Source organism: Leptosomus discolor, chromosome 4, assembly GCF_034619465.1.
Source record: "Leptosomus discolor isolate bLepDis1 chromosome 4, bLepDis1.hap2, whole genome shotgun sequence".
Taxonomy (NCBI): Eukaryota; Metazoa; Chordata; class Aves; order Leptosomiformes; family Leptosomidae; genus Leptosomus; species Leptosomus discolor.
This window is the reverse complement of record NC_141394.1, coordinates 77,187,752-77,201,080: the sequence shown is the minus strand read 5'-3', so window position 1 is coordinate 77,201,080 and position 13,329 is coordinate 77,187,752. Positions and strand designations below refer to the sequence as shown.

General features: G+C 48.6%; 1 protein-coding gene across 1 annotated transcript; it reads left to right on the top strand.

Annotated features, from left to right (window-relative positions):
* Positions 1-7,120: 7,120 nt before the first annotated feature.
* On the top strand, positions 7,121-10,990 carry FABP1 (fatty acid binding protein 1). The gene is made up of 4 exons (XM_009953588.2): positions 7,121-7,187; positions 8,238-8,410; positions 10,319-10,411; positions 10,940-10,990. Exons 1-4 carry the CDS (start codon positions 7,121-7,123, stop codon positions 10,988-10,990), a joined length of 384 nt encoding a protein of 127 aa, XP_009951890.1.
* Positions 10,991-13,329: the final 2,339 nt, after the last annotated feature.

The following is a 13,329-nucleotide window of genomic DNA, read 5'->3' as shown; positions in this document are numbered from 1 at the left end:
AAGTCAATTGCTTTGAAAGTGATACTACACTTGTGGAAAGTCATTTCAGGGAGCAGGACATTCATATAGTGCCTGTGTGTGGTGAGGTCAGTTGCACATCACGACTCACGTGCAAACAGCAGGGCACGCAGAGGCACAGGCCCCTCCTCATGCCTGTATGGGCCTGAGAAACTCTCCTTGACTGATTAGCTTCAACCCACTGTGAGTAGTCATGAAATGAGCTGCTGTGCTTGATAAATCAGGATCTAGGAGAGCATGGGCCAGCTGGAGAGGTGAGCACAGGCCCACAGTGACAGCCAGGTGTCCCTCCAGGACTGGAGTTCATCTGACCACCTGTAGGCACTTGGAGGCTGCTGCTCTTTGCATCCCAACGTGCAAGTCTCCCCTTGGTCAGACAAAGTTTACTTATCCCCACTCGGGAATAAGAGTCTCAGGGGCTCTTCATGTACCTGCATCAGATGAAGACATCTGCACTGCAGACATGTGGTGGGGTGAGATGAAACACATTTGCGTTGGTTAAATGTTCACTAGCTCTGCTTTGGGGGACTCTTTCACACCTTCCTCATTCAAGAGCCTTAATTACTAATGGCTCCACTACCTTCCCAACATTTTCTTTACCTGCCCTGGCACAAACTAGCTCCAAGCTAACAACGAGCACCATTTTCAGTCCTTGTCCCCTGCCTCCATAAGCTGGGTGGTGGGATGGAGGATGGCCTCATCCCACCAAATGCCAAGCTGCAAGGATAATACAGGCCCTCTAAGGGCATGAGTAGGGGTCCACGTGCCTGGAGAGAGGCAACAGCACTATGCTGCAGATGTTTGAGGCAAAAGAGTGGGAGGTGAGTGGCACGGCCAGCAGCTTTATTCTTGCTACAAGGAAAGAGCCCAACAGCAAAGGCCAGCTCTTCTCTAAGCTCTGCTCCCCAGATGATCATTGGCAAGCAAAGCTAAGGCAGTGTTAGGTCTCATGCTATCAGTGAATCAGCTGCCTTGCCCTCGGAGAAGTAATACTGAGCCTTTGCTCATTTCGGGACCTTTGTCATAAGATGACAAGAGCTGCCCTTCGCTGAATTTCAGCATTAATGGGAAGCTTTATCAAGCAGCAGTGCTCTGTACAAGCTGCCGCTTTCGGCAGTCTTATCGAGGCTCTGATAATGGCATATCTTAATCTAAAGCAATATGAACGGACGCTTGCATGTCTATGGCTTGGAAGTTACAACTTGGAGGCAGCCAGCCTCCAGGAGACTGCCACGGCCGTTTTAAACAGAGAACAACCTGGGAAAGGTGCTGTATTTCATCTCAGTGCTGTCTTGGTAATGCAGCACAATGAAAACTTGGTGGAAAACCAGAGGGACAGAGAGTTCATGGCAGCAGCAGCAGCATCTTTTCCCATCCCATCCAACCTTTTGAAGCAATGCAGCCATGTGGCCTGCTGAAGAAGCCTTTGTTCCTCAAGGTTAAAAATAATCAGACCAAAGATGTGAAAATTGGGCAGCAGACCAAGTACCTAGGTACGAGCATGGCAGAAATAGGGATGACTGAAGCAACAATACGGGCTGAGACAGAGCGAAGCCCACCTGGGGATCTGTGATTGGCAAGATAGCGACCAAGCTCTCCAAAAAATGACTAGGGGTTTTGAGTGTCCAACTGGACTTGCATTAGAGAAATCCATGACTGAGTTAGCAAAAGCCCTGGCTTGTAGCCTTTCACATTTGGGCTAAGAAAATCCTAGCGTAGAGCCAAGTCCCAGCTTCCCAAAGCACTGAGGTGAAACCAACGGCTTCACAAAATCTGGGGAGTCACTGGCGGGACAGATAAGAGGAGCGAGAGATGAGGTAGACACGATGTGCATGAAGATACTCCCAGACCTCCACAAGGCTGCCAGCAAAGTGCCTCTCCCCACACAATGCTCTGGCTGCGAAGTCCTTTTCGTAGTTCAGAACTTAAATAAAAGTTTTAGTTCAAACTGGAGGAGGCAGAGAAGGATTTTTTGCTGCAGGAGCCCTGACTCAAAATCCTATTCCCCACCACAATGTCCAAATCATCACGAAGCAGTGCACATAGGAGGGTGGTTTCCCAGTGTCCTGGCAGACACTGAGTGAAAGGGGGAGCTGGGACAGGGAATCCCAGGGAAGGGCTGAGGGAAGGTGATAACAGCCTGCAAATGCTCCACAGGCGGCTACAGACATGACAGGGCCAAAGACTTCTTGATTATGGCAAATGTTATAACATGAGGCACCAGCCACAAATTGCAGATTGGGAGGTTTGGTTTGAGCACCTCTTCTTCAAGAGGCGGGTGGTGCAGCCCCAGGGTGGGTACCTGGAGAGGCAGAGGAGGCGGTTTTTGAGATTTGGCCAAACCCATGGCTCAGCTGGTCTGGTGTTGGTGATGTTCTTGCTTTGGGCAGGAGGTTGAACCAGAGACCTTCAGAGATCCCTCCCAACCAGCATTTCTCTGATTCATCACCTTGGGACACAGAGCATTTGGATACCTCCATGGCTAGGAGGGAGCTGAGAAGTTTTGCATGTCTATATCTTTGATTCAGGTGCAAAAAGCAGAAATGAGGCACTTGTGTTCTTTTTTTCTGACAAGCTTCTAAGATCCTACACTTTATTTTCAAAGCAACTTGAACACAAAAAGCTTTTGGAAGCCTCCTGGCTTCCCACAAGATGTAGCTTCCTCAATAATTTTTGAAAATGATCCATGCCTTTTCTCTTTCTACAAACCAGGTTCAGGTTTTAGGGTATGGATTTGGTTTTAATCAAATGGTTAATTGTCTCAGCCTTGCAAAATGGAAATCAGGTGCATTTTCTTGGCCCTGGAAAGTTAAAGTGATGTCATGTTTTAAAAGATCCTGTATTCTGGTGGGGAGATGTGCAAGTGTTCTGAACTTTGCTATTGAGATTAAGTTTATCTGACCTGCTCTTTGCTTAGCAGGCTTGGCTAGATAATAATTACCCTGGCCAAACTTCATTCAGTAAGCGTTTCTTCTTTTTTTATAAGAACTTCTGCATTTCTTTACTAGGAGAAATAAAAGAACACGAGTCCAACAGAACACTTGCAGACAAAACAAAGAGGTTTTATTTTTGTTCATTGATCACTTGTTGCATTTCCAAATTGCTGCATTGCCAGCAGCAATCCACAGTCCACATTTATCCAACACACCGAAGCTGGGAGAATAGACATGTTATATCTATCTACAATAAGTAGAAGAGGAGAGGATACCTGCAGAAAACAACTCTGGTCCCAAATGGGGTGAATTCTGTCATGAGTTGTCCATTTCTGCCAACTACTAGAACAGTTTCTGCCCAATTACCAAGAGAGTCCCGAACAATTATATTCCCCTTTTAACATTTGATGAGTGACATCCAGACCTGGAGCCTGGCCAAGGGGACTTCTCACCCAATATCTAGTGACTTCTAAGTGGTTTAGCTGCCCAGATTAGGCATGATAACCATTTAAAAGTTTGTGGGATAACTATCTTAGGCTCAGGTCTCACTAGCTTGGTGGCTGTATCTTCTTTCAAGCTGGTAGGGGTTTCCCAGGGAGATTGTGGTCCTGGGAAGTCTGCGGTGGCTGAGATGTCAGGCTTCCTCGGGGGCTGGGGAAAATAAGGTGCTTCTTTAAGCACCTAAGACTGGATTAATCTTGGATAATATGAAAAGTTTACAAATGTCCTAGACATGTAGGCTTATTTTGGAGAGGCTGGAGGGAGATAGGCAGCCCTAGGACACTACTCATGGCGTGTTTCTCCTATTTCTGTCCTTCAGCTTATTTAGGTGGAAGCTCAGAAGTACTCATTGCACTGGACGTGGCTGAGGTTACTTGAGAAAGGTCTCTCCCTACTGACTTAGTGGCTGCCCCTTCTCCCTAGCCTGCACGTGGATATAGGTGATAACTGGGCATTCCCCCTGGCAGCAGGATGTGGTCAGACATGGCTGGTCTGGGAGTGCATCTCACTGAAATATGAATGAAAACCACAACTCGGCTGTGGATGTCATCTACCTCGACTTTAGCAAGGCATTTGACACTGTTTCCCACAGCATTCTCCAAAAGAAAGTGACTGCTCTTGGCTTGTACGGGAATACGTTTTGCTGGGTGAAAAACTGGTTGGATGGCCAAGTCCAGAGAGCTGTGGTCAATGGAGTTAAACCCAGTTGGCAGCTGGTCATGAGTGGTGTCCCCCAGGGCTCAGTACTGGGGCCGCTCCTGCTTAACATCTTTATCAATGATTTGGACGAGGGGATGGAGTGCACCCTTAGTAGGTTTGCAGATGACACCAAGCTGGGTGGAAGTGTCCATCTGCTTGAGGGTAGGGAAGCTCTACAGAGGGATCTGGACAGGCTGGATCACTGGGCCAAAGCCAATTCCGTGAGTTTCAATAAGGCCAAGTGCCGGGGCTGCGCTTCGGCCACAACAACCCCCAGCAGCACTACAGGCTTGGGGAGGAGTGGCTGGAGAGCTGTCAGGCAGAGTTGGAGCTTGGGATTTTGGTCGACAGCCAGCTGAACATGAGCCAGCAGTGTGCCCAGGTGGCAAGAAGGCCAACAGCATCCTGGCCTGTGTCAGCCATGGGGTGGCCAGCAGGAGCAGGGAGGTGATTGTGTCCCTGTACTGGGCACTGGGGAGGCCGCTCCTCAAATGGTGTGTGCAGTTTTGGGCCCCTCTCTACAAGAAGGACATGGAGGTGCTGGAGAGGGTACAGAGGCAGGCTACCAAGCCAGTAAAGGATTTGGAGCATGTCTCCTATGAGGAACGGTTGAGAGTTCTGGGGCTGCTTAGCCTGAAGAAGAGAAGGCTGAGGGGAGACCTTATCTCTCTCTACAACTGCCTGAAAGGAGGCTGTAGCAAGGCAAGAGTGGATCTGTTCTTCCTAGTAACAAGTGATAGAACAAGGGAAAATGGCCTCAAGCTGCACCAGGGGAGGTTCAGGGTGGATATTGGGAAGAATTTCTTTACTGAAAGGGGTGTCAGGCACTGGAACAGGCTACCCAGGGAGGTGGTGGGGTCACCATCCCTGGAGGTGTTTAAGAGATGGGTAGATGTTGTACTTAGGGACATGGTTTAGTGGTGTTGGTAGAGCTAGGGCGAAGGTTGGACTCGATGAGCCTGAAGGTCTCTTCCAGCCGAAACTGTTCTATGATTCTATGATTCTAACTCCAGGCTGCTCCAGTCGACAATGGTGGGGAAAAAAATGAGCTGTGCAGCACTGGAGCTTCCCCATGGTAATCATCCCACAGTGCATCAGGAGCACCAGGCTCTGAAATGACTCAGACATAGAAAAATATTCAGTAGTTTTTCAAGTCTGAATCTCTCTCCCCATCATGCAAAGAGGGAGGACCCGAATTGCCTGGAGGAGCAGCCAGAGGTCCAGGGTATGAATGCACAGGAGGCAAACGTGTACTTTCACGTGGTCCATGGCCAGAGGACATTGACTGGCAGGAGGCAGTGAGTTGCCAGCTCTGGCTGCTGCCAGGACCCAGCTGGAAATGTCAGTCACCACTGTCCCTGGGGTATTCACCCAGGGCAGGGGAAAAAATGAAATGCAATTCCTAAAGTGACCTCATTCCTGTTGGGAAGTGGGGAATAAAAGAGAAAAAAGCTGAAAAGCTGTTTGGAGAAATTGCTGAATCAACCCACCCCTCACGAGTGCTCTCTGAACCTGCCTGGCCCCCTCCTTGGTGTGGAGGGGTGATGTCCCCTACGGACGCCTCCCCCAGCCAAATTCACCCACTGCCTGCCCCACCAGCAGAGGTTTTCCCCTCTCCTGCTTCATCAGGTAGACACTGAGGCTGAATCTAGCCTGGGCAGCATCACTGTGCACCACTGCAGTGCAGAGAGGAGGTGGGCGGCAGCCCTGGGCTGAGCCTGCAGGAGCAGGACAGGCAGCTGCAGAGGGCTCTGACAACATCTCCAGCTTGGAAGGAGATACGTTTTTTTCATGCTTATTTGTGATTTCACTTAAAAAAAGGCCAAGGTTATGAGAAGGCAGAAAGGAAGAATTGCAAAGATGAGAAGGCATGAGTGGAAAGGAGGAAAATCGCTGAGCTGGTGACTTTGGGAGGAAAGAAGAATTCGTTGGGGCAGAGGATGAGATGGGAGCAAGAAGCAGAGCCTGGGAGTCCAGACCCAGAGGATGGATGCTCAGACACAATGCAGCAACCCAGAACGCTCAGCCAAGGGGACCACACTCAGAAAGGAGCCCAGTCCCAGGTCCTGCTTCGTCGGGAGGAACCAGGCTCGGCTTGGAGGCTGCAGCTGGCCCTAATTCTGATATGGCATTTGGGAGAAATGAAGCTCTGAGGTCCGGGACGTTCCTTCAGTACACAAGTGACGGTGGCTGCTCTGGAGAAAGGAGAGGAAAGAGGGTTTTAGCAGTGGCTCCTGGCAATAGCCTTGATAGATCACTAATGGCATTGGTCCATCTATCCCCATATCCCTCTTTCCTGGAAGCAAGGCTGCCATAGTGATGGAATCTGAATTAAACTGCAGTTTTCAGGATGGGCCAGTTCAAGCCCAGGATTTGATTTTGAGTTGTGTTTTTTCATTAGGGGACAATGATGGCTTTGTGACTACTGCTACACCAGGGTTACACCGAAACCCACCATTACAGAGGACCACGAGGCATCTTAGGGACTGAGCAAGTTAGTTCCTGCCAGCATGCAGCCACTGCTCTTCATGTCAGTGCTAAAGACCCAACGTGCACACATCAGCAAGTAGAAATCGCATCAGTGTCGGCTCTTTCACCACTTTCCCCTCTTCCAGATGTGCATTTCCAGACTGCAAGCTGATTAGATGATTTAGCTCCTTCCTCTGATAATTAATCTCTTTGCACAATTATTTTTGTTATCATTTGTTTATGGATGCCACGTTGCTACCTCCATAAAATGGGTTTACAGGATTTTCTCTGCTCCCATGTTGTAAATTGAGGTCTGTAAAATGTAGAGCAATTTATCACTGACCATTGCCCAGTTTTGTGTTAATGTTTTAACATGGCCATAAAACAATGACATCATCTTACCTCTGACAAACTTGTAAGGCAAAAAGACCATATAAAACCAAGCTCTGCTTACCAGGAAGGCACCTTCTCTTGTTGGGAGCACAGGTAGCTTTTCCATCATGAGCTTCACCGGAAAGTACGAACTGCAGTCCCAGGAAAATTTTGAGCCTTTTATGAAAGCCATTGGTAAGTGCCTGCATGTGCTATGTGCTCCTTTGCCTCCGCAGATCCTACTGATATTTGGGAGCCCAACTGTGCTGCTGTGCTGATGGTGCAGATTGAAGACACCTCTCAGATTTCTTATTTCTGTCTGCCATCTTGCAGTTGTTGTGTTTTTTGAAATGCATATGCATGGAGATGTGATCTCAGAAGAGAAAGTTGGTGGCTGAAGGTCAAGAGATGCCGGGTGAAATCTTACAGCTTGCAGAAGAACAGTCCCAGCAGGCTCTGCAGCCACGGGCCAGCACCACAGAGTGCTGCACACACATGATAAGCCAGCGGCACCTTGGTGGCTTAGCACGACTGCAGATCTGCTCTGCCAGGCTGTGAAATTTGAAGGCGAAGCAGGACATCGCTCAGCGCATTGTGCTGCTGCTGCTCGGCGATGCTGCAAAGCCCCAAATTCCACCATTCATCAGAAAAACAGCTGGAGTAGTTCAAGTGCTTAATGATGAATATGGCTAGCTAGATTTCCACCAGTGTCTGTGCCAGGGAACATGTTCCTGCTGGGAGATTCAGGAGGCTTTGCACTGCTTCTGCGCGGTTACGGGCCAGAGGGCCTCTGCCTGTCAGAGCAGCTTCAGGCTTTGGGAGAAGACTTTAGTGAGCTGGTCTGGAGGGACCCTGAATCTCATTAAAAAACCCACTTGGTTCCCTCATTCTGCCTTGATTTGTTCCACTTTTCTCTGCTTGCCTCTTAGTGAAGGAGGGAAAACAGGGGTTTTACTTTCTGTCTGATGCTTAGCCAGGGAGGTAGCTATTCTGCTCCCAGCCAGGTCGATGAGACAAGGGAGATGTCTAGTTCCCACACAAAACCCAGGATAATAGTATTTGCTATTCTTCCTCTCCAGCAGACTCAGGGCCACGTGGTCCTTGGGGAACCATCATCATTGCAAGGTTTTTCCACACTGGAATTGAAATCCTCCAGGCCGTGTGTCCCCAAATCCTGCCACATTCATTCAGCAGCAGCCCACCGATGGGTCCAAGGTTCACTTAATGTCTCTTGTTCCTGGGCAGGGCTTCCTGACGAACAGATCCAGAAGGGCAAGGACATCAAGAGCATCTCAGAAATCGTGCAGGATGGGAAAAAGTTCAAGGTTACTGTGACCACTGGCTCTAAAGTGCTGCACAACGAGTTCACTATCGGGGAGGAGTGTGAGATGGAGATGCTGACAGGAGAGAAAGTCAAGGTGAGTGATCAGCTCCTCCTCTGCCAGGGCTGTGGGGGCTCAGGGACATTAAATTTCCTTTCCAGCCATTCCCTCTGCACTTGACCAAAGGGAATGACCAGACTGTGGTTGTTAAAGCTGACACAGGCAAAAGACCTGGGTAATTCCCCAGCCTGGTTCTGCCTCTCACAGTTTGCATGCATGATTTAATATAATGGGAAGGGGCTAATTGCTGAAACCAAGTCTGCAGATGTGACACCTGCTGCCCTGCTCCCTGCAGGTCCTCAGCAAGTCTTTTAGGGACACATTTCTGAAAATGACAGTCCATTTCTGAGCCCCCTTCCTGAGAAACTCAGAGCCCAAGACTGAACTGACCACCTCCCATCTTGCTTTTACAAAACAAGCTGCTGAACCAGCACTTCTGCAGATGAAACCTTGCATTTCTAAAGCTATTGTAATAGCCAGCTTGGAAAACACTGGAAGCCAGTGTTTTAATAGCCCATTTGGAAAATGGGGACAGAGATGCTCTGGTAAATTCTTCTGACAGCTAAAGGTCTGAAAGATTGGAGGTGGAAGAGCGCTGACTTTCTGTTGTGTTGCAACACAAAACATACCCCCACCTTCGTTTTGCTGACTTAAAGGTAGCGCAGAAAAGTCAGCCAATGAATCATAAACCAATAAATCTCTGCTTTCAAGTCCCAGTGGCTGTTAGCTTCTCTGCTAGCCTTTTCCACTGCTTCTGTTTACACTGGGTGAGATGATTTGGCAAGGTGAGGATTTATCACCCTTGAAATTGGGTCAGCTCCCGTTCCTGGACATTAGTTTCCAATGGCTCATAAAATGTCAAGACAGAGCCATTGGCAAATATTGCCTCTCACCTCTACCTTGGGAGAGGATGATATTGCAGGGACTTTTGAAAGCAGGAGGGATGATCACCAGAGAAATGCCCCAGTGAATTGGGCTCCAAGAGCCATAACAGCTGTATCACGATTTCCAGCATCACTGAAGTCCCTTGCGAATAAACTATGGGGAAATGGCTATTAGAAGAGTTTTACCCTCCATAAATCAGCAGCTCAAGGGCAGATGAACATGTCTTATAGCTGGACAGCCAGATGAACAGAAATGCTTTTTGCTGGGTTATTTATTTAAAGTCATTTCAATGGTCAGTGATAGCTGCCCTCGGGGTGCTGGTGCTGTCTGTAGCATTTTTAGATGTGCAGCTCCTGGAGGGCAGAGACTCAGCAGATGTGCCTGTCCTTCTGAGAGCTTTCCAGCCGTGACTGTGTTTCTGAAAGCTCTTTAAATAGTCTCCCACCCTAAACTCCCCTCAGCCCCATGCTGTTGCCCAGCTCCCTGTCACCCCACTTCAAAGGAGGCTGCTGCAGCAATGTGCAATAGGTGGGTGGTGGAGAGGAGACGACACGGCGTGCCCTGGCCCAGCTCAGGTGACTCTGCAATCCTCTCCTTGGAGGCGTGCAGCTCCTTTTGGTCTGGGTGCTGCATGAGGAGCTGCCCCAAGGAGCATCAGGGCTGCACAGAGGCACCAGCATTGGCAGGGTGAAAAGCCTTCCTTCTTCTCCTCCAAACCTCACGTGTTGGTGTGACACCAAGGATCCCTGATCTGGCATCTAACAGTGCGGGAGCCGTGAGTGAGTCTCAATTTGATTGGGAGAGAGATAGGTATGGTTGCAAAATCACACTCCTGTAGAGGCCAAAGTAAACACCCAAACGCTTATAGTGTTGTAGTCACCATCCGCATAACCATCTCTCCTCCTCCTCCCAGGAGAGCCAAAACCATCAGGGAAGCAGCTTGCTCCAAACAGCTTACAGAGGGGACGGTGGCAACTCAGTACAGAAGGGGAAGGACAAAATGCAGGCGTTGAGACGGTCTCCAGCAATAACATGAATGCCTCTGTCTCTTCCTACCAGGCTGTTGTTCAGCTGGAGGGTAACAACAAACTGGTCGCCAACCTGAAAGGGCTGAAATCTGTCACCGAACTCAACGGAGACATCATCACCAATGTAAGTGTAGAAGAGAAGGGCAACTGCTGGCTTAATAGTGCATACAGCTGCCTTCAAGGGTCTGGCCCTGGAAAGCCTACAGAGATGATGGGTACCTTAGGGAGGTGCTGGAGATAAGCATGTGCTTGCACTCAGGCTCTGCAGCCAAAGTCGATCAGTTGGCCAGGCACTGAGGGCAGTTTTTCGTTACAGTTCAATCCAAAAAAGGCTCTTTGAGACCCCAGTAGGCACTGCTGATCAAAGTTTTGTGTAATGAGGGCATGTTCTCACCCACCCAGAGGTCTAGATATGTGTCTGGGCCTGGCACCTTTAAAGAACGAGGTGCAGCAGACTGATCCCAGTTGAGGGATGCCAGATTATCCCTACCTGCTTTGGAGTACTCACAAAGAAATCCAAAGCTTTAATAATTCAGTTTATAGGAGATAGACTGGGGACCACTCCCGTTTTGATTTGCAAGACCATATCCTTTCCAAGTAGAATCTGGAGCCAAGCACCATGAAAAGCTAACGCTCTAAATTTGTTTTTCAGACGCTGACCATGGGAGACCTCACCTACAAGAGAATCAGCAAGAGAATCTAGAAATCCCGCACACACCAATCATTTTACTGTGTAAAATGTGTCCATTAAAGAAACATTTGTATTAAAGGCCTCTCTCCATTATCACCAACCTCCTCACTGTTGCTACAGAGAGATGCAAGCCTCCAAAACTCACCCAAAACTCTTGCCTGGTAGAAACTGGGTAATAGGCTGAGCCAAGGCTGTGCTGATATCGGTGAATGGAACTGGGCTAGGGGGCAGGCTCAGAGCCATTGGGTGACCCTCTGAGATGTGCTCCATGCTGATGAGACTCTTCCAGCCCTTTCCCAGGCATAGGTGCCAGAATCCTGCTGGGGATGTCCTAGTTGGTCATGCACCCACAGCTGCCCTGGCTGCGTGGATGGACAAGCCCTGGGCATGGAAAGGGGTCTGTTCCCTTTCCTTACAAACATGGCCAAAGCGACCCCTGACTGGCAAGGCCAAAGGATGGGGTGGTTTAGGTGGGCTCAAGGAAATGGCAGTGATGCTGCTTGGGAAACTGCCTTGGGGAAGCACCAGCACAGGCGTAGTTCGGGTGTCTCAGTAGCCATCTTCGTCCTCACATCTCTGAAACACGATCCGGCCCTACAGGCTCTGGCCACCCCATCCCCATCTCCTCCCCATCCCTTCCCACCAACACAAGGGCCCCAGACAGCCTTCAGGTCTCCAGTGTGTGTTTTACCCCAAACCATGCCTATAAATTGAGTTGAACTGGAATTGGACACTTCTTCCAGGGTGAAATACAGTTTTTTTCTCCTGGCAGGAGATGAGCACTGTCTGTTCACAGTGTAGACACAGAAGGAGCACCAAAGTCCTCTCCCATGCTCTTGCTTGATGCTGCAGGCTGGATGGAGCTGTGGAGAGGAAACTCTTTGCTCTTAGCTGCCTTTTCCAAGCCCTGTGCTTGGATGATGATTGGGAACCATAGGGGAAATGGGTATATGGCTGATGTAATACACCTAGCTGGGATGGTGTTCTTACAACTGCTCAAAGCTGATCAGGATGTTAGGAAAACATCACAAGTGCTTCCCTACCTCCCCCTGCAACCCCAGTAAGTGCCACCAAATGATCAATTTATCTGTATGTGCATCTCTCCCATGACTCCTGTCTCCTCAGGGAAGGATTTCATGTTACGGGTCAACATTGATCCTCATGCTGAGAACTGAGCCAATATGGATTGTCACACTGGGCATCAGATGGACACCTCATGGACAAACGGAAGGGCTTAGCTCAACATCACCTAAAAAACAGGTGTAGGTTCTCCAGTGAACTCATCTCAGATCTGGAGAAACATCAGCTCACTAAGAAATGTCGAAAAAGAAAAGCCCTGGGTTTGTTTTCTTGCTATTCCACTGAGGAACAAGTATGGGGGGTCTTGAACAAACTATCCTTTTTCATCTCTTGGCTGCCACTGAAGGTCTGGAGCAAACCAGTTGGATTTTGAGACAGATGGCCAGACAGCAAAGACCTTTTCTTATGTAGAAATCCAACCATTCCATTTACACTTCTCCTTAGCTCCATTGGCTGCCCACTGGCAGCTGATCCATGGACTAACCCTTTATTTCTCAATGCAAAATTGATTAAGTACCTGTCTAATCTAAAAGGCAGGTGCTGAAAGGCACCAGAACCCCCAACTCACCCTGAAGGTGAGCAAACGTTCAGTTAGAGCAATCCAAGCAACCAGTGCAACTGGCTTCTGGTACGGACTCATCTCATGTCCATCTGCTGCCATCATTGCATACATGTTCTGATTTTTAACTAAGGAGTGTAATTTACCCTAATTAATTTATCCAGATGTAGGAATTCCACTTAGTCTCGCTTCCAAAGTGCCCACCGTTTGATGTTGTATCCGTGTCAGCTGCAGAATCATTTCTCAGCAGTTTTTCAATAGAAAAACACCACTTTACATGAAACACCATCTGTGGATCTTATTCAGTTTGCACTCAAGACCCACAGGCATACATGACACTTTTTGGAACCAGCTTCCCACTTCTACCGTCCCTTGATCAACCACCCATGGACATCACTAGAAAGAAATGATGTCATCACAAGGAAGTGACAGGGAAAAAAACACTTAGGAAAGAATCAATTAAAATTTAACCAAGGACTTCAGGATCAGGACTTGTGTAGAGAGAAACAGGCTTCCAATAAGAATGTAAATAATTTTATAACAGGTTTTTTTTGCTTTGATTTTTAATGCTAGTGGTAGAAAATGGGTGTTGTTTCTGCCAAGATCTCTTCTGCTTTTAGCCCTCAGAAGATTTTTCAGGCCTTTCCACCAGCAGGTCCGTGCTGTCAGACTGGTGCCACTGGAAACAATCCTTATGGATATAGCACGTTTC